At 56.1% G+C, this 18,504-nt stretch overlaps 1 protein-coding gene across 1 annotated transcript; it reads left to right on the forward strand.

The window, feature by feature from the left end:
• The first annotated feature begins 421 nt into the window (after positions 1–421).
• PADI6 (peptidyl arginine deiminase 6) lies at positions 422–17,642 on the forward strand. Its single transcript, XM_013999025.3, has 16 exons — positions 422–587; positions 1,333–1,516; positions 3,735–3,807; positions 6,400–6,467; positions 7,176–7,290; positions 8,189–8,314; positions 8,985–9,175; positions 9,434–9,537; positions 11,394–11,505; positions 12,437–12,544; positions 12,735–12,889; positions 13,402–13,558; positions 13,671–13,794; positions 14,832–14,902; positions 15,852–16,013; positions 17,180–17,642. The coding sequence occupies exons 1-16, from the start codon at positions 496–498 to the stop codon at positions 17,411–17,413; spliced, it is 2,076 nt and encodes a 691-aa protein (XP_013854479.1). The 5' UTR covers positions 422–495; the 3' UTR covers positions 17,414–17,642.
• Positions 17,643–18,504: the final 862 nt, after the last annotated feature.

Here is an 18,504-nt window from a genome sequence, read left to right on the forward strand (position 1 = left end):
TTTAAGACAAGCAGACTGCCATTTGTCGCCCCATATTGGACGTATCTGCTGTCGCCTTGGGAATCAGCGGTGGATGATTCCAGGAGAGGAGCTCGCTGTCAGAAGCTAGAAGCCAACACGCTCAGCAGCTGGGGAATAAGGGCCTCCATCCTGAAGGGGGGTCAGGTGGTCCCCCACAGTGTCCACAAGGGACCCTCTCACTCCCAGAGGGCCAGAGACCTAGGCAGCCAGCCTCAGCCTCCTTGAGTCCGTAGGCACGAGCTGCTTAATAAATTAGTGGTGCACGAGCTCTGACCCAGCTGTTCCTCCTCCTTCTCCCGAAAATCAGTTACGCCTGGGCTGCTGCTGAAGCCTCCTTAATGAGGGGGCGGGCTGGAGAGGCCCTGAGCCCATAAGAGGGGAGGGCGAGGGGGCGTCCTGGGGTTATCTGAGGCTGCTGTGCCAAGCAAGGCTTGGTGCGCAGGCCTGGGGGCGGTCCGTCCAGAGGGCCTGGCCATGTCGTTTCAGAGCATCATCCATCTGTCCCTGGACAGCCCTGTCCATTCCACTTGCATGTTGGGAATGGAAATCTGCTTAGATCTCAGTGGGTGAGGAGATGCGGCCGGGGCTAGGGGGGATGTTGGTGGCCTGGCTTCCTGCCGGGGGCTGTCCCTAGGTGAAGCAGGCATTGGGGGTTACCTCCCTTCTCTGCCCCTTCTTCCCAGCTCATCACGGGGAGCCTAATTTGGGTGTTTAGGGGCCTCACAGTCCTGATGCTGCTGCCAGATTTGGACCTAAATCCTGCTTCTGCCCTTTGGGGGGCTATGGGGCCTTAGAAGCGAGGGCCTCGCTCCCTCTGGGTCCCCTCACCTGTAAAACAGGGCGAGGTCAAGGCCAGCTCTCGAGGCAGCCGTGAGGATTAAGTTGGAGCCTCCGTGGGGAGGTGACTCGCTCGCAAGGCCAGCTTCCCTCCCAGGTCACAGCACAGACCTCCCAAACCCCAGCCATGTTTTCCTCTACTGGGGTCCCTTGCGGCTCAGACAAATGGCTCTCCCCTCCTCGGGAGTTGGCCTTTATAAATAAGCTGTATCTTGGTAACTTCTAGAACATCAGTGAGATGATGGGGTCTGAGCTGGAGCTTGTCGGAGGGAAGACCCGGGGGTCCTTGGAGGGGGGCGTGGTAAGAGGAAAGATGAAGTTGTGTTAGGACCCAAAAACTTGCCCTGACCCTAAGTTAGGGTGCCTCCGCGCCTGCGAGGATGGTGGGTAGGGACCGTCCCCCACCGTGCCTGCTGCACTAGGCTGAGTGGTAAGGCTCTTGTGCCCTAAATTCTGTCTTGTTGGGCAAACCAGGTGTGCCCCACAGAAGTGCGAGTCCTTCACCATCGCTAGCTCTCCGGGGGTCCTGGTTGATATCTACAACGTTGCGTCTGGGAAGGTCACGCAGGAGGCTGCCCTGACCCAGTGGCCCCTGTCACATCCCATGGATGTGCTGGTGAAGATGACATCCCCGAGCTCCGATGTCAACGGGGACAAGGTGAGTCTTGGGGGACGTTGAGGAGAAGGAGCTAATACAGTCCCTGGAGTATTAGTCTCCCTCCTGACAGGTGGCGTTTCCTGGGCCCTGAGTCCGTGAAAACGTCCCTGCCAAATGTTTGGCACGTCTGACCTTACTCTGTGCTTGCAATAAACCTGGGAAGTGGGCCCATTTTACAGACCAAGAAACTAAGGCACTGAAGAAGGGACATGCCCTACCCAGGCCAGTCATCCGCGGCACAGGGATTCGAGCTCAAGGATGTCTGTCTCGTTTGTGTGTGTTGTGACCATGACACCAGCTTCCGCATTGCCTGCTTTGGAAGCCTAACTTAAAAGGTCTCCACGGCTGAACTCCTATGGGCTCTTTGGCTGAGGCTGGTCTCCCAGGTGTGGGGCTTTTAATGGAGCTGCCACATGTTTGACACCGAGGATCGGGTATCGGGTATCGCGAGAGTCAGGTTTCAAGAGGCTGGTTCTACCTCCCTTTACACGGGAGGACACACAGACCTCTACACCTCATAGCATAACTAGTGTGACGCAGATTGGGGCTCTGAGCCCAAGTCTGTGCCCGTCCTTCTGGGCAAGCTGTCACCCTAAGGGGGCACCTGTGGCAGGGAGGCGAGCTTCGACCTTGTAGAACAGGCTCATCCAGTCAGAGTCGGGCAGGGGTGGTTCTGAGGTGTTAGAACCCATCAACACCCAGGCCACCCTGCCCGACACCAATCAAATCAATCTCTGGGGGTGGGACTTGGGCTGCTGAAGTTCCTGGCTCCCCAGGTGACTCCAATGTGAAGCCAAGGGTGAGAACAGCTGAGGCAGGATGGTCAGGACCAGGGGACCCGAGTTGGCAGAATCTTCTGAAGGGGGGTAGTCAGCAGAGGCTGGTAGTTAGCAGAAGGCTAAGCTGAGATGACGGAGGGGCAGACACAGCCCACTCTACACCCTGTGCCCAGGGCAGGCAACTCCCTAAGAGGAAGGAAGTACACTGAGATATAAGACTGAGGGTTTCACAGAGCAGGACTGAGGCTGTGATGGGTGCCAGCTGAGCCCTGAGGACCTGAGAAACCTTCTACACCCAGGGCTTAGCCTTCAGCACCATCGGGAATGGGATGCTTGACCTGGGATCAAAGCCTCCGTTTAGGATCAGGTGGTTGTGGGGAGACAGTCACAGCAGGTAATTGTGGCCTTAGATAATGGCTGGTTCTGCTTCATGATGAAGGCCTGTGGTCAAGGCCAGTGGCTCAAGGGCAAATCATTGTCTCTGTGGAGTTCCTGGTGGTTAAGGATTCAGTGTTAATCACCGTTGTGGCTTGTCACTGCTGTGGCTCAGGTTCAGTCCCTGGCCTGGGAATTTATGTATGCCACAGGCACAGCCCCCTGCCAAAAAATGGTGTGTGTGTATAAAATATGAATAGGCTCCTCTGGAAGCAGGGGTTATTATGGGACACAGGAAAGAATGACTTCTAATTTCAGAACCCTCTAAGATATCCCACTTTATCTTTTTGTTGGTGGGGGCGGGACACCCACAGCATATGGAAGTTCCCAGGCTAGGGGTCGAATCAGAGCCACAGCTGCTGGCCTATGCCACGGCCACAGCAACAAGAGATCTGAGCTGCATCTGCGACCTACACCACAGCTCACAGCAATGCCAGATCCTTAACCCACTGAGCAAAGCCAAGGATAGAACGTGCGTCCTCATGGATCCTAGTCGGGTTCATTAACCACTGAGCCATGAAGGGAACTCCCCAGATATCCCACTTTTGAGGGGAGAGCCGCTTACCCCATTAGAGGCCCCATGTCATCACTGTCCATCTCATGGGGCCACAGGTGGGACCCCAGGAGGGCAGGTACGGTGGGGAGAATATATAGCATAATGTAAAGCTTGATCTCTAGAGCTGGACAGCCCAGATCTTCAATTCTGCACCTCGCCCCCTTTCTGGCCAAAGGATTCAGTCCTTTGATCTCTGGCCTTGAGGACAAAGCCCACCTGGATGGGTTGTTGGAAGCTGCCTTGTGGAAGGGCTTGGAGGGTCCTGGCATGTTATAAACGGGGGCTCTTACGATGCAGTGGCCCCATCCTGACTCACAGCAGGACAGCAGAAGCTCAGAAGCTGTAATGGGAGCCCAAGGTCAAAGCAGGTGCTGGTATGTGGCCTGGGGCCCTGTGCCAGCCCCTGGCCCTCCAACATTCCCACAGGTCCTGGGTGCTGTCTCTGCAGGTTTTGGTCTCCTACTTCCTGCCCCATGAGGATGTCCCTGTAGCCACAGCTATACTCTATCTCACTGGCATAGGTGAGTCCCCCCCCAGCCCTGGAGAGGAGGGTGGGTTTGCAGAGGCTCAAGGAGCTGAGCGGGGGGAGGGGGGGCTCTCCCCATAACAAGATGTCCCCCGTGGGTCCCAGATGGATTCACTTGCTACCCATGCCCCTGGTCCCTCCAAGCTCAGCGGCTTCTCTGCCGCCCTTGCTCGCTGCCTGCCTCATTCTCTCAACAGAATAGACAAGGGTCCACATGTTCCCCGCCCACACCCATCCCGTGCCTGGGTCAGACCTCTGCTCCCTCTGCTACAACGGAGGATGGAGGACGAGGAAGTGTCTGGTCCCAAGTTAACCTCATCACACCAGATCCCCTCCCCCCCCATTCAAGAACATTCCTTCAGCAGCTCTTAACTGGTGTAGGAAGCCGCTGCCCCTCCCCCTCCTCTTTAGATTGTTCCAGAACAAACTATAGTCCCTTAGTAGGAACAAGCTATTACGCCTATTCTCCTAAGGAACCAGCTGTAACATCTATTCTTAGACCTGCTTCTGTGTTTTCTTTTTTCTTTTTTTTTTTTTTTTTGATTGTTTTCAACCTCCACTCATTCCCCTCCTCCCTGCTCCTTCGCCATCTTTGCATCCTCACTTTCTGCTCCTCTGCCTTGAACCTGCTCAAACCAGACACCCACCCCCAACATTCCCTCCTGGAGGACCCGAGCTCCCTCTGCTTCCATAGGTTGCGTCTACCTTGTTCTTCTCCCTGGACCTGCCCACAGTGTTCATGGCAGCTGGTGGTCCTTTTCTTGAGCCTCTGACCTGAGATACTTCAAGGGCCCCGCACGCGCAGCTTTCTCCCCCTCCCCAGCAGGCTGTTCCTTCTCGGATCCCTGGGCTGGATCCTTTTTGCCCTTCTGCCCCCCCATCCCCCACCCCCATCAGTGAGGTGCTGCAGGGCTCAGGAAGCTGCTCTGTAGACCACAGATGACTCTCGACTCTCTAGCCTCACATCCCCCGTACACTTGGGTGTCTGTCTACTGAGCGATGTCTCAAACTTAATATATCCCAAATTGAACTGATTCCCTCTACCCTCAAATGCCTATTTTAGGGTGTTACCCTTTTCTCTTAGCCTGTATTGATCATGAATCTTGTCAGGGTGGCTTTAAGTCTAGCTCAAATCTAGCCATGAGCCACCATCATCTGTTGCCTGATCGCTGACAGGTCCCCAGTAGGGTTTCTGGCCCCATCCTTGACCTATAGGTCCAATCTCATTTTGGTCTGAGAGAGGCATCCTTTAAAAGGTTATCAGGTAACATAATCCTCAATGCAAAGCTTCCCACCGCTCGCACATACTTGGATTAAAGCAAGCATTGCCGTTCACAAAATCTTTCCAAACTGGCCCCACGCTACTTCTAACCTGTGGCCACTCTTCTTTGTTCATTTCTGCATTAGGCACACTGGCCTCTCTGACCCTTGAACTTGCTACCATGCTCTTCGTATTCTTTGTCTTTTTAGGGCTGCACCTGTAGCATATGGAGGTTCCCAGGCCAGGGGTGGAATTGGAGCTGCAGCCACCAGCCTACACCACAGCCACAGCAATGCAGGATCTGAGCCACGTCTGCGACCTACACCACAGCTCACGGCAATGTCAGATCCTTAACCCACTAAGTGAAGCCAGGGATTGAACCCTCGTCCTCATGGATACTAGTCAGGTTCATTAACTGCTGAGCCACAGCAGGAACTCTCCCTCTTCCTAGTCTAACTTCTTTCACCCCAGATACTAACAGGAGTCACTTTCTTGCCTCCTGCAGGTCTCTGTTCACACTTAGACATCTCTGATCTAAAACGGAGACACCCCCTCCATCCCTTTGTTCCCTGTGGCATTTTACCATTGGACTTGATGTACTTATTTCTTCATCCCTTGCCACCGCCATGTGTGCATGTACAAGCACACACGTCCCTAAGTTCAATGAAGATGGGGCCTGTCTTGCCCACCGTTGTATCTCTAGGACCTAGAACAGTACCTGGATAGGGATGGGCATCCCTGAGCATCCGTGCCAGGTGCCGAGTGGACAGCAGCCAAAGAGGTCTGTTCCCTTGGCCCTGACATTCCAGTTGAGCAGCGGCACATTCACTGTCAAGAACTATGAACAGGAATAAAACCAGGGTAAAGCCATAGGCTGCTCAGTGTGGAAGGGGCCGGGTGGAAGGTGGGATGTAGAGACCCCAGGAGGAAACCCTATGGCAATCCTTGGGCAGAAGCCTGGATCTTGAGCTCTAAAGGGGTTTGGAATTGGCACACATTGGGCCTTCGCTGTGTCTTAGCGTGCCATGAGCTTTCCTGAAGGCGAGGGAGGGGAGCCTTCCAGGTGGGGCATCATCTGGGATAAAGAGGCACAGGTGGCATCATGGCCACGCGGGCTTGCTCTGTGGCCCCCAGGAGGTTGGGGGAGATTCAGAAATACTTGGGCCTCTCCAGGCTTCTGAGGAACTTTCTTCTGCTAAGCCAGCAGCACACGCCAAGGGCCAGAGAGCCCGGATACCAGCCTTGGGCCGCCCTGGCGCCTTGCCCACAGCTCCAGGGCTGCATTCAGCCGGTCTAGGTGGCTGAAGCCTTTCCCTCCTGTTGCAGAAGTCTCTCTGGACGTGGATATCTACCGCAATGGGGACGTCGAGATGGCAAATGACAAACAGGCTAAGGTGAGGCAGTCCAGGGGTGCGGGAGCCAGATCTATCTCATAGACACTATTCAGCCGTCATAGTGTCTCTCACGTCCAGTTGCTGCACCAAATCGGAGCTGGTGTTGTTAATTTCCAGCTTCAAAAAACTAGAATGTCTTGGAGTTCCTATTATGGCTCAGAAGGTTAAGAACCTGACACCATGTCTATGAGGATGTGGGCTCGATCCCTGGCCTTGCTCAGTGGGATAAGGATCCCGTGTTGCCACAAGCTGTGGTGTAGGTCACAGATGAGGTTCGGATCCAGCGTGGCTATGGCTGTGGTATAGGCTGGCGGCTGCAGCTCTGATTAGACCCTTAGCCTGGGAACCTCCATATGCTGTGGGTGCGGCCCTAAAAGAAGACAAAAAAAGAAAAAACTGGAATGTCTGGCGGCACTTGTCTCCCTTCCTTGCCTGGCCGTGCAGCCAGCTAGGCTGGAGGGTCAGCTGTCCCCTTCGGGACCTCCCCTGACCTTGAGACAAGGTTGGAAACTGGTGACCCACTAGCTCCTCTCCTGTGTCACAGCCCACTTACCTGATGCCGCTGTCCTGTTCCCGTAGGCACCGGATTGATCTAAAGGTCCCTGTCACCCTAGAGAGAGCCTTGACTCTGTCCCCGATGTGGGGTAGCATCTGGGAAGCCGAGGACTTTACGTGGCTTCTGAACCAACACTCCTGTCTTCTTTACAGAAAAACTGGGTCTGGGGCCCCGATGGCTGGGGCGCCATCCTGCTTGTGAACTGCGCCCTGACCAACCGGGGCCAGATTAAGGACGGGAAGATCACAAAGGTGTTCTCTGCGGAGGGTGAGAACCTGCCACTCGCCACGGACACTCTCTCCCCTTCCTCCCTGGGCTCTGCCTCCTCTGGGGGCTTCACTGTCGACCCTTAGTAAACCCCAATTCCAGGCTGAGCTCCCTGCTCTGGGCCCATCAAGTCTCTTGTCAATGGTTTGATGGCTTGAAGTCACGTGGCCCCGTGGCAGGAGCACAGGCTCTGATGTCAGGTTACAAACTGTTACTTCCTGCCTGTGAACTCATGTATATTAACTTCCCTGATCCTGTTTTGGCATTTGAAGTGGGGATGATAGAATGTGGGCCCCAAAGTTGGCTGAGAAGACTAAAGACACAAAAAGGGTCGCTGAGACCCTTCCTAAAAACCCTCTCGTAGCCTAGGGTTGAGCACCTGACTGTCTTAGCAAAAGCCCACGTGGATGGGCCCTGACTTGTGGTTGGATGTACGTTCCAGGTCTCAGCAGTAGACCAGATGCCCCGGTTCCCACCAAGGCTGGAGTGTCACCCCCCTGCCCTGTGCCAGGCCCCGTCGTGGGTGTCATAGGGACCATCTATCCCTTATGAGCAACTACTGGGGTAAATGCCATTCTCAGAGCCATACTTCAGGCTACCCACCTGCCTTTTAAGGTTTTCAAGATCTAGGGCAGGAAAAGGCAGCACTGCTGCGTAAACATGCCTTCCAGGTGATTCTGGAGTGAGCTGAGGTTCGGGCACCCGGTGCTGGCAAGCTGCCTGCGGCCATGCGGGGAGCAAGCAGCAGAGACGTGATACAGACCTGGGCAGAGTGGGAAGCAGAGGGTCCTCTGTGCTTCAACAAACAGGCCCCCCCCTCCCTGGCCCTACTGCTCCCTCCACCCCTGGGGTGCTGGCCTCCAGAAGCCGCTGAACCTTTGCCTTGTCTTTGGCTCAGATATAAGGAATCTGTCCCCGATGGTGCTGAGAGTTCAGGGGCCCAGCTGCATTTTAAAGAAACACCGGCTGCTGCTCCACACCTCCAAGGAAGAGTCGGACAAGGCGAGAGTCTACCGGCCACAAAGTGAGGGTTTGTCCACGTGCCCGGGCAAGGGGCGGACCTGCTCCTGGCAGAGTCCCCATCAGAAGGCTGCCAGGGGACCTTGGGCTGCAGGTCGGGGTCTGTTATGGCTTGTGTCCCTGGGGTGCACCTCTCCTACGGGGCTTTCATAGCTGGACGAGGAGAGATGGGTGTTAGCCGAGGTGGTGACCTTGTCTCTCAGCAAACCCCAATTCCAGGCTGAGGTCGCTGCTCTGGGAGGGCTCGGCTGTGTTGCAACCCAGAGAGGAAGGCCGTGCACCGGGCCAGGGCCCAGCTTGTGTTGGGCTTTTCAAACGAGGCTGTCAAGCCGAACTTTGTTTCTCACCTTTAAAACCTATGGCCCTCTGCCCAAATCTGGTCAATGCCTAGAACTGCCATGCATCTTTGTCCTTCGAAGGCAGACGTTTTTATCTGTGTCCCCACTCCCTACTGGTCTTTGAAGAGTGGTCAGTCACTGGCCCCCATTCACGAACAAACACCTGACTGTCCTCTGAGCCCTCAACCCCAGAAACATAGGGGCCAAAAAGCCAGCTTGGCCCCCGCTCGCCAGAGCTCCCGCCTGGCTCTTGACCCAAAAAAGGAAGGTGCCCTCAGGTGTGGTGGCAGCCACTGGGCTCCTTCAGCAGTGGGTCTGTCCCTCTCTCCTTCCTAGAGGACAGTTCCAGCACATTCGAGTTGGTGCTGGGCCCAGGGCAGCACGCCTATGCCTTGGGTCCCCTCGAAAGCGACTTGAAGGAGACCTTCTACGTGGAAGCCCTGCAGTTCCCGTCCGGCAGCTTCCCAGGCCTGATTTCCTACTCGGTCTCCCTGGTGGAAGAGTCTAAAGACGGGATAGGACCTCAGGTAGCTGGCAGCCCACGGAGCAGGGACTGGGTAGGACGGGGGGCCCCCCCTCAGCTGGGCAGCAAAGGGGGCCGTGAAGGGTGGAGCGAGGGTGTCACCCCACCTTTGGGAGAAAAGCCCTGCAGCGGCCATGGGGGAGAGGGCTGCAGGGGGGCGGGGGGGTGGGGAAGCTGGGCTGAGCGGCTGGAGGCCTGGTGGGGAGTGGGGAGAAGGTAGCCGGGAGCCAGGTCACTCGCAGGACCTCGTCCCCTCCTGCAGGTGATTCCAGAGATCCTGGTGTACAAGGACACGGTGGTGTTCCGGGTGGCCCCCTGCATCTTTACCCCCAGCACGCAGATGCCCCTGGAGATGTACGTCTGCAGGTGAGAAGCCCGCAGGCTGCCCGGGCCTCACCGTGTCAGTAACTGACACGCTCTCCGGTCTAGCGTTGAGCGGGGGCAGGGAAAGGTGACTAGACGTCTCCCTGGGAACGTGAGGTCCTTCTTCCCAAGACAGCTGGTCCCTCCCCCAGAGAGTCATCCGATGCTTATTTGAATACCTGCAAGGCTGGGGCTGGAGCAGTGAACACAAGTCTCGCTCTGCTCTTCTGGGGAGACGGTGTGGTTTCAGGCAGGATCAAGGGCTCTGAGGCCGGGGAAAAGGATGCAGGGGTAAGGATGAGCCTGTGCTCTGGGGACAGCAAGCAGGTGGGCAGAGCCAGGAGCGAGCCAGAGAGAGGAGGAGAAGGGGCCCCAGGGCCTCGTGGGCTCTGCGTGTTAGGGCTTAGCCTCCGAGGCTGTAACAGACCCCCAGGGCAAGGAGGACTTCATCCCTCCTGCAGACCCCGTGGAAGGATGGAAGAAAATAGCGCTTCCACAGGGAGGTCGGCTAGGGAGGAGGGTCTATGGAGGAATGCCAGGCTTCAGGATGTGAAGATAAATGGGAAGAGCTTAAGGGATTTTGCAGATATCTAGGTACCAGATCTTTCTCTGGCTTTCATATCTGAAGGCAGAAGTTCACTCACAGGAGGTATCTGCTGAACCCTGATCTTCTAAGACTCTGCCATGGGGTGGTATTCAGGCATGGCTTGACCCAGCTTTGCCACAGATGGTGCAGGAGACTGGGACTCCACTTTCTCCCTCATTACACATCTTGGACTGTTCCAGGCCTTGCCAAGCTAGTCAGATCCCTGTAGTCTTGTCTGCGTGGACTCAAGAAATAGATTCTTTTGGAACAGTAGCATAGAATAGCAATTCAAGTTCTGGACCTGGAACTGGAATAGAATCCAAATGTTGATGCTTCCCAATGATGACCTCGCTGGCATCCCACATGTGGGGACCTGTTTATAAAATGGGTGATCTTACATCGGCCTCAGATACCACTGTTTCTCTCCAAGGAATGGATGTTCATCGTGGACCTATAAGCCAGGTGCTGTACACGCAGCACTAAGACTTCAGGGCTCAAGACCCACCCCTAGCACCCATATGAACATGACAACTTCACTGCCCATCTTAAGGGGGTGCTCGGCTTCTTGGCATCCTGGGAGGAAGATTCAGCCCCCTTGGGGAGAGAAGAGTCAGTGTTCTGGGTAAACTGAGGCAGGAGAGGCAGTTCTAGGTCACTGGGGCAGCAGATAGAATGGCACTGCAGGGTAGGCATAGGTGGGGACCTAGGCCGCAAGAGCAGAGGCTGATACTAGCAATTTGGGGGGGGGTTAGGGCCGCCCCTGCAGCATATGGAGGTTCCCAGGCTAGGGGTCCCATCGGAGCTATAGCTGCTGGCCTACACCACAGCCACAGCAATTCGGGATCTGAGCCATAGCAACGCAGGATCTGAGCTGCATCTGTGACCTACACCATAGCTCATGGCAATGCCAGATCCTTAACCCACTGAGCAAGGCCAGGGATCAAAGCTGCAACTTCACGGATACTAGTCAGATTCATTTCTGCTGCGGCACCACAGCAGGAACTCAATGACACCAGCAATTCTTGACCTCACTCTGCCATAAACTGAGCCATGCCAGGTCAGGCAAGCCCTGAGCCATTGGCTGGCGTTCCATGAGGTGGGGGAACAGCAGCAGCTCGGCTTTCCTGGCTGGGGTTGGGGGGGTGGGGTTGGGGAAATGGCACATGATCTCTCCTGACCAGGAGGTGATGCCCCCTTGCCCTGGTCTAGTGAGATCACAACCCTTGGGGGAGACTTGGAGCCCTTCCCAGAGCTGGCTTATCTCCCATGGCAGAGAGCTGCAGGTCCAGGGCTTTGTGAATGCGGTGACGGAGCTGAGCGAGAGGAGTAACAGCCAGGTGGCATCCGTCTATGAAGACCCCAACCGCTTGGGCAGGTGGCTCCAGGTAACGCCCCATCTGCGGGGGAGGGGCGGGGGGGGAGATGCCCATGGGGCACATGTGACAAATCTCAACCTTCCAGCGAAGCGAAGAGCCACCAGGGGCATCTTTGTTCTTAGGACCTTGGGGGTTGCTGAGATGAAATACTTACCCAAGTCCTGGCTACTAAGGGATAAAGCTCAGAGTCTCACCTCCTCCCATTTCCAGAATAGATGTGTTTAAGAACACAGAACACCTAGCCCTAAGCCCCAGGCATCTGAGGGTCTGACGCCAATAGCAACAGGTTGGCAGAGCCAGGAGGATCTCCCCAGGGTCCAGCTCAACCCAGTCTGTTTTTTTGGCAGAGGGTGGGGTGTGTGTGGGGGGTGCTGCACCTGTGGCATATGGAAGTTCCCTGGCTAGGGGTTGAATTGGAGCTAGAGCTGCCGGCCTACACCACAGCTCACAGCAACACCAGAGCCTTAACCCACTGAGCAAGGCCAGGGGTTGAACCCACATCCTCATGGATACGAGTCGGGTTCATTACCGCTGAGTCACGACGGAAGCTCCACCATCAGGTTTTAAATCTGACAAATGGAAGAACAGGTCAGGGAGCGGCCCCAAGGAAAGGAAGTAACCTCTAATGAAAAAGAATCTTAAACATCTTTTTCAGTGTATATGTACATATATGTGTATATGTAAATAACATGTAAAACCGAATCACTTTGTACATCTGAAACTAACCCATTATAAATCAACTATACTGCAATTTAAAAAAAAAAAAAAAAAAGGGAGGCTGCCTGAGCAGGGTTTTGAGGGCTGAGCAGGAGTTGGCAGGATGAAGGGGTTTTTTCCCCTGCCCGCAGTCTCCGGAGGTGGCCCGTGTACGAGGAGCCAGGACGCAAGAAAGCAGCTGATGGAGCGAGAGGAACTCACGGCTTGTTTCCCTGTCCTGCAGGATGAGATGGCCTTCTGCTACACCCAGGCTCCCCACAAGACCACTGCCTTGGTCCTGGACACCCCTCGGGTCACCAAGCTCGAGGACTTCCCCATGAGATACTCACTGGTGGGGGCTCCATTTGACGGATCTGAACGCAGGCCAACCTCTCAGGCCTGGCGCCTGCCTGGGAGGGGATGGGTGCCAGGGGAGGGGCCCAGATGGTCCTTGGGGGGGGGGTGGGGGGGGATCTCCCGAGAGTCTTGAGGCTTCAAGCTCATCCGTCCTAACACGCTGCCCCGGCTGGATGTCCTTCCAGAGCCCTGGGATCGGCTACGTGACCCTGAACACCCTGGACCACACCGTGGCCAGTATAGACTCCATCGGGAACCTGATGGTGTCCCCGCCTGTCAAGGTCAAGGGGAAAGAGTACCCTCTAGGCAGGATCCTCATTGGCAGCAGCTTTTACCCCAGGTGAGGCGAGAGGCTGGCGTAGGTGGGGGCCCGAGTCTTAACTCCAGAGGGAGGGACCCTCGTGGTTCGGCTGGATCCACCTGAGTCCCAGTCATCGGCTCTGGACCCTGAACTGTCAAGTCAGGACCCCTGAGTCTTCGATTCACGAAGGAGACTAAAGGGAGGAAAAGGAGCCAGGTGGTGCTTCCAGGGTTTAAGCTGAAGGGGCTGAATTTGGTGGGCCTACGGACCCAGCAGGATGTTATTACCACAAAACGTCTGGCTAGAGTTCTTGGTGGCCATTCATCTAAATCCAGGACATAGATGTAGGGGCCGGGGACCAGTGTCCTGGGGTCCAGTCCTGAGTGGAGCCAGGGTAAGGGATTCTTAACGACCACGCCCACCCCCTATGGACCAGCCAATGATTAGAGCAGCCCATTACCTGAAGGTAGCCTGGTACCCACCGAGGAGCTGGCAGCCAACCTGGGCCATGCCAGCTCAAAGGCTATTCATTCCTTCCATCTCCTCCTTAGCAAGGATGGCCGGGACATGAGTAAGGCCCTCCGGGACTTCCTCTACGCCCAGCAAGTCCAGGCCCCAGTGGAACTCTTCTCCGACTGGCTGATGATCGGCCACATCTATGAGTTCATGTGCTTCATCCCCACACAGTTCAAAGTGGAGGGCAAAAAGGTTGGTGTTGGGGCTGGAGAGAGAATGTCTCTCTCCCCCCCGCCTCTGTTGGAGACTCCTGGAAGTTTCTAGGGGGGAAGCTGGCATCTGACCCCAGTTCCTTGTTTCCTAGGACTTCCGGCTGCTCCTGGCCAGCCCCAGCACCTGCTATAAGCTGTTCACGGAGAAACAGAAGCAGGGCTATGGAGATGCAGCTCTGTTTGGAGAGATTAGGAAAGAACAGCTGCTTTCTAATGGTAAGGGACCCTCCCACCCTTCACAAGAGAGGTCAGCCCCTCTGTCCCAGAGGTCCTTTCTAGAGAGTCCTTTCCACTTTGTTCCTCCCGGTCAAAAAGATCCCAGGAAAGCAGAAAAGCATAAGGGGTGACATATTAAAATATCTTGTTCTATTTTAAGGCAATTCTGATGGTACCAGGGCAGTACAGGCAGATCAGGCAGAAATTCTGGGATAGCGGGGAGGCGGCTAGAATACCGGCAAAGGGGAACTTAGCCAGCAAATGGATGGCTCCATGTGGTTGGTGGGCCCACCGCATGCCACCCACGCTAGTGTCTGGATCTCTTCCGGGTAGGTTGGGATAAGGACCTTGGGAATTGGGACTTCAGGGTCTCCTGCCTCTGCGGTTCTGTTCAAAACATTTGAGGAGCCTAGAAAGGGAGTGAGGGGGCTTTTGAGATTCTACAGCCTGAGGAAGAACAGCTTCAGCATCACATGGGAGCTTGTTAGAAATGGCAGAATTTCAGCTCCACCTTGGAGGGGGGCCCAGGACCTTATGGCCTTAGGAGGGCTTATGGAATGTGATCCTGAGCATGAAGCACCTGTCACCCACCACATGCCAAAGACCTTGTGTCACCCCAGCTGATGGCTGAGTTGGACAACTGAGGAATAAAGCTGAATAAGCTGGTGGAGATCAGAGGTGGAAGGCACCAGGCCATGCGTATGGTCGGGAGGCATGGAGGTGCCAGGGAGAGGGGTGAGTGGGGGCTGATGCCCCTGTGAGCCTCCCAAGCTGCCTCCCTCAAAGCAACCCAGGACCGAGGGGTGGGTCGGGGCAGTGGAAGTACTCTCTGGGTTCTCATGGACCCCGCTGAGTCCCCAGATGTGATATTTGACCTAGTTGGGTCCCTGGAGACTAACCAGGCCAGCCTCCATAGTCAATGGCCAGAGATGACCCCCAGTCAGCTATACCCAGGGCCAGAGTCCGTCCAGCACCCCCGGACCATGCTGCCCAGTCCGTGGCCCACGGGGCTGCCTGCCCTCTCCTCCTTCCTGCAGGGAGGGAGGCCCTTACCATCAATCAACTTCTGGCCGATGAAAACATGAAGAAACAGAACGACTATGTGGAGGTACGTGGACCAAAAGGCACTGACCACCTGGGCAGTGGGTCCCTAGCTGAGCAATAAGTGTGACCAGACATCACACACAATAACTTACTCTAATCGTCAAAATAACCCGAGAATGTAAACCCATCTTGTCTTGGAGGGTAGGGAGGCTCAGAAAAAGCCACCAGCCTAAGCCAATTCGGGTTTGAGTCCCAAATTGCTGGTGCTGTAGTTCTGCTTGCTTCCAGCAGAGGGCCCCCCAACCCCGACTCAGGAAGCTCTGAGCTGGGGAGATTTGAACACCCTGGGGCCTTCTCAACCCTGCTGGCTGAAGCAGCCCTTCAGCCCAGAGTCAGAATCATCCAGCATGGCAGATCTCTTAAAACGTGAATCACAAGCTGTGAGAAACAGATCCCTCAGAAATTAAACAACTTCTAGCGGGGAAGCCACGGCCCAGAGCAGGGCAAGGATGAGCCCAAGGTTACCCGTCAGCACAAAACCACTTGGCCCACTGAGTCCTCCTGGCTCCTGGCCAAGGCATGCGCTGTGCCCTGACTTTGGCTGAAACAGGAGGCCTCCCAGCGCAGCAGGGTGGGCAGCAGTCAGATGTGGGGTTCAAACAGCATCTCTGAGCCCTGGTGAAACGCATCTTTGGTGTGCGGCCGTGAGCCCCACATCGAGACCTCAGAGATGCTCAGGTGTCGGGTGTTGGCTGGTCTGGGCAGAGAAGTGCCCAGGGGTCCTGCTTGTGTCCCCTCCTGAAGGAAGAAAGCGGGTACCTGGGCTGGAGGACTCACTCTTGCCCCCGCCCAGGCCCCCCCGACTCTGGCTGTGACAGAGGACCAAGGGGCCCCATGTGTTCATGGGATTAGGACCAGGAACTGCCCGGGGCTGAGGGATCCCGGCCTTTGCTGAGCCCTGCCCCCATGCTCCCAGCCGGTACCGTGAGCGCCCTGCCCTTCCTGCCCCGCAGAGGTGCATCGACCTGAACCGGGCCATCCTGAAGCGAGAGCTGGGCCTGGCGGAGAAGGACATCATTGACATTCCGCAGCTCTTCTGCCTGGAGCAGATTGTCAACGTCCCCTCCAACGAGCTGACCGGGAAGCTCTACGCAAGGCCCTACTTCCCTAACCTGGTGAGGGGGCGAGGGGGAGGGGGCTGCCCGGCTAGGCGAGGGAGGTGGGGGGGTGCCTGAGAGGAAGAGGGGTGCAAGGGTAGGGATGACGTCTCCCCCAACACACACAGGGAGCAGGTGAGTGACTCGCCAAGCAGTGACCAGGAATCGGGCCTTGGACTAATCCCCAACCTTAAGGAACCAGGTGGCCCATGTCACACACACAGGGATGCTGCGCCCTATCAGAGTTGAGGGGACTAAGCCATCTGCTGGCTATGAGACCACAGAAAGCTCCCCGACAGGGACTTCCTGTCCCTGCATCTGGGCAGCAGCATCTGGAACTCAGAGGTACTTAAACATTTCCTGTCGAGAGTCTAGGGGTGTGGGGTCTATGACAGACCCCTGCTATGCCAAACCTATGCCAACCTTGGCCTCTATCTGACCTCCCACAACTGTGACTCGTCACAGAGACATTTGGGCTCATTAGCTCCTTAACCCTTGGCAGACCATTTCTCTGAACCCCAGGGACAAAGGCCCTGCATCCAGCAATCACACAGGGTTTATCTTTTTTAAGACCGATGAGACCTTCTGGACATGAATAGGAGCCTTGTGGAGGTCCGGGCAGTAGGTGTGGGCAGTGGTGGGAGAAGTGCCTTTAAGGAAGAGATGCTAGAATTAAGATGCGAGAAACAGACAGGAGTCCAATGACAAAGCCAGGAAGCCAGGAGAGGTTGGCAAGACTACGGCCCAAATAAGACTAAAAGGCCTGGCTGTGGCGTCAGCGGGCAGCTGTAGCTCCGATTCAACCCCTAGTCTAGGAACCTCCATATGCCACAGGTGTGGGCCTAACAAATAATAACTAAAAATTAAAAGGCCTGGGCAAGAGAAGTGCAGTGGAAGAAGGAACTGGGGAAGCTGGCAAAGCTGGTTCTTGGCCAGGCAGGATTTTGATTCTTGCTGTTGAGAAGCTTTCACAGAAGTGGGTTGGAAGTTTGCTCATATTGCCCAGCACTGTGTCTGAGCCCCGGCCCAGAGAAGGGCACCCTGTGCTTGTTCTTCCTGGTCCAGCTCAACCCCGACGGGTAGCTGGGTGTTCCCTGGTGCTGCAGCCGAGGGCTTGCCTCACCTAGAGGAGGGACGGGACTGCTTCCCCGGCTCTGACCCCCGGCCTCCTAACCGCCTGGCAGCTGCAGATAATCGTGATGGGCCAGAACCTGGGCATCCCCAAGCCCTTCGGGCCCCAGATCAACGGCGCCTGCTGCCTGGAGGAAAAGATCTACGAGTTGCTGGAGCCCCTGGGCTTCCAATGCACCTTCATTAACGACTTTGACTGCTACCTGACGGAAATCGGAGACTTCTGCTCCTGTGCCAACATCCGCCGGGTGCCCTTTGCCTTCAAATGGTGGAAGATGGTGCCCTAGACCCATCTCAGCGCTGCCAACCCTGCCCCAGCATGAATGGCCCACTGTCAGCCCTCAGTGTCTGACCCTTCCCCTGCTCGGGACCCCGGAGTCAGGACCCCGTTCACCTGTCACGCAGCATGCAGCGGGTTGGCAAAGCTGGCAGCTTGAGCCTCTTGGAAAAAGATGGAAATGTCTCCAGCTGAAAAGTCACTAATTGTTCATTAAAGCTCTAGCCATTCTGACTGCACTTGGGCTGTGGCCTGTTTGGGGGCAGGGGTGAGTCACAGCTAAAGACGGCAAGTGGAGGCAAGTGGAGCGGCTGGAACCCCTCTGTCAGGTGGCTCCACTGGCGGGGAAGGGGAAGGGGGAGAGGGCAGCGGGGCTGGAAAGACGGCCACTCACAGCGCAGTTGCTGCTACCCCTTCATCTTGAATGTCTCTGCCTACAGTGGGAAACAGGTTGGGATCACGGAGATCCTGCAATTTAGACACCCGACAAGTGGGTTTTGTGGATGCTTGCGCTGATGTGACAAGATCTAGGCTGAGGGACGGAGCTGCAGGAGGCAGGCCCCATGGGAGAGTGGATCCTGGGCCCCCGAGGACAGTGGGCTTGAGCAGGGCCAGGCTCTGGCCTCCTTGGTTTGCAGGTATAGCCTCTCCTTAAGGGGACCCTCGTTAAGGCCAAGGGGAGAGGAAATGCCCACGCCAGGACCTTGAGCTGCCCATTTCTACCTCTGCCCATCCCCGCGTTAATGGCACAAAGTGGCCGTTAAGGCAAATAACCCTGAGGTTTAATGACAGACGCTCCCGCCCCTCCCCTTCTCCTGCCCATGGGAAGCTTCGGGCAGCCCCCAGGTGGAAAAGGGAAGTCTGACAGGAGGGGCTGCTCTAACAAAGCAGCCGGGTCCCAGAGGCGCCACAAACGGGGACCGGTGTTGGAATGTTGGTGGCTGATGGCCTGGAGAAGCCTGGAGCAAAGGCCGTCAACATGGGCTGAACAGAAAACGCCTGGATTGGTTTCTTGGGGCCCCCTGCTGGACAGCTTGCCAAATTGCCCGTAGGGTGCCACTTGTGACAAGCGCTTTAGGGCCAACAAGGCTCCCCTTAGGA

This window comes from Sus scrofa, chromosome 6 (assembly GCF_054392235.1).
Source record: "Sus scrofa isolate SSC_HxYL_T2T_F1_AM1 chromosome 6, Sscrofa_HxYL_maternal_Yorkshire_Landrace_v2.0, whole genome shotgun sequence".
NCBI classification, from domain to species: Eukaryota; Metazoa; Chordata; class Mammalia; order Artiodactyla; family Suidae; genus Sus; species Sus scrofa.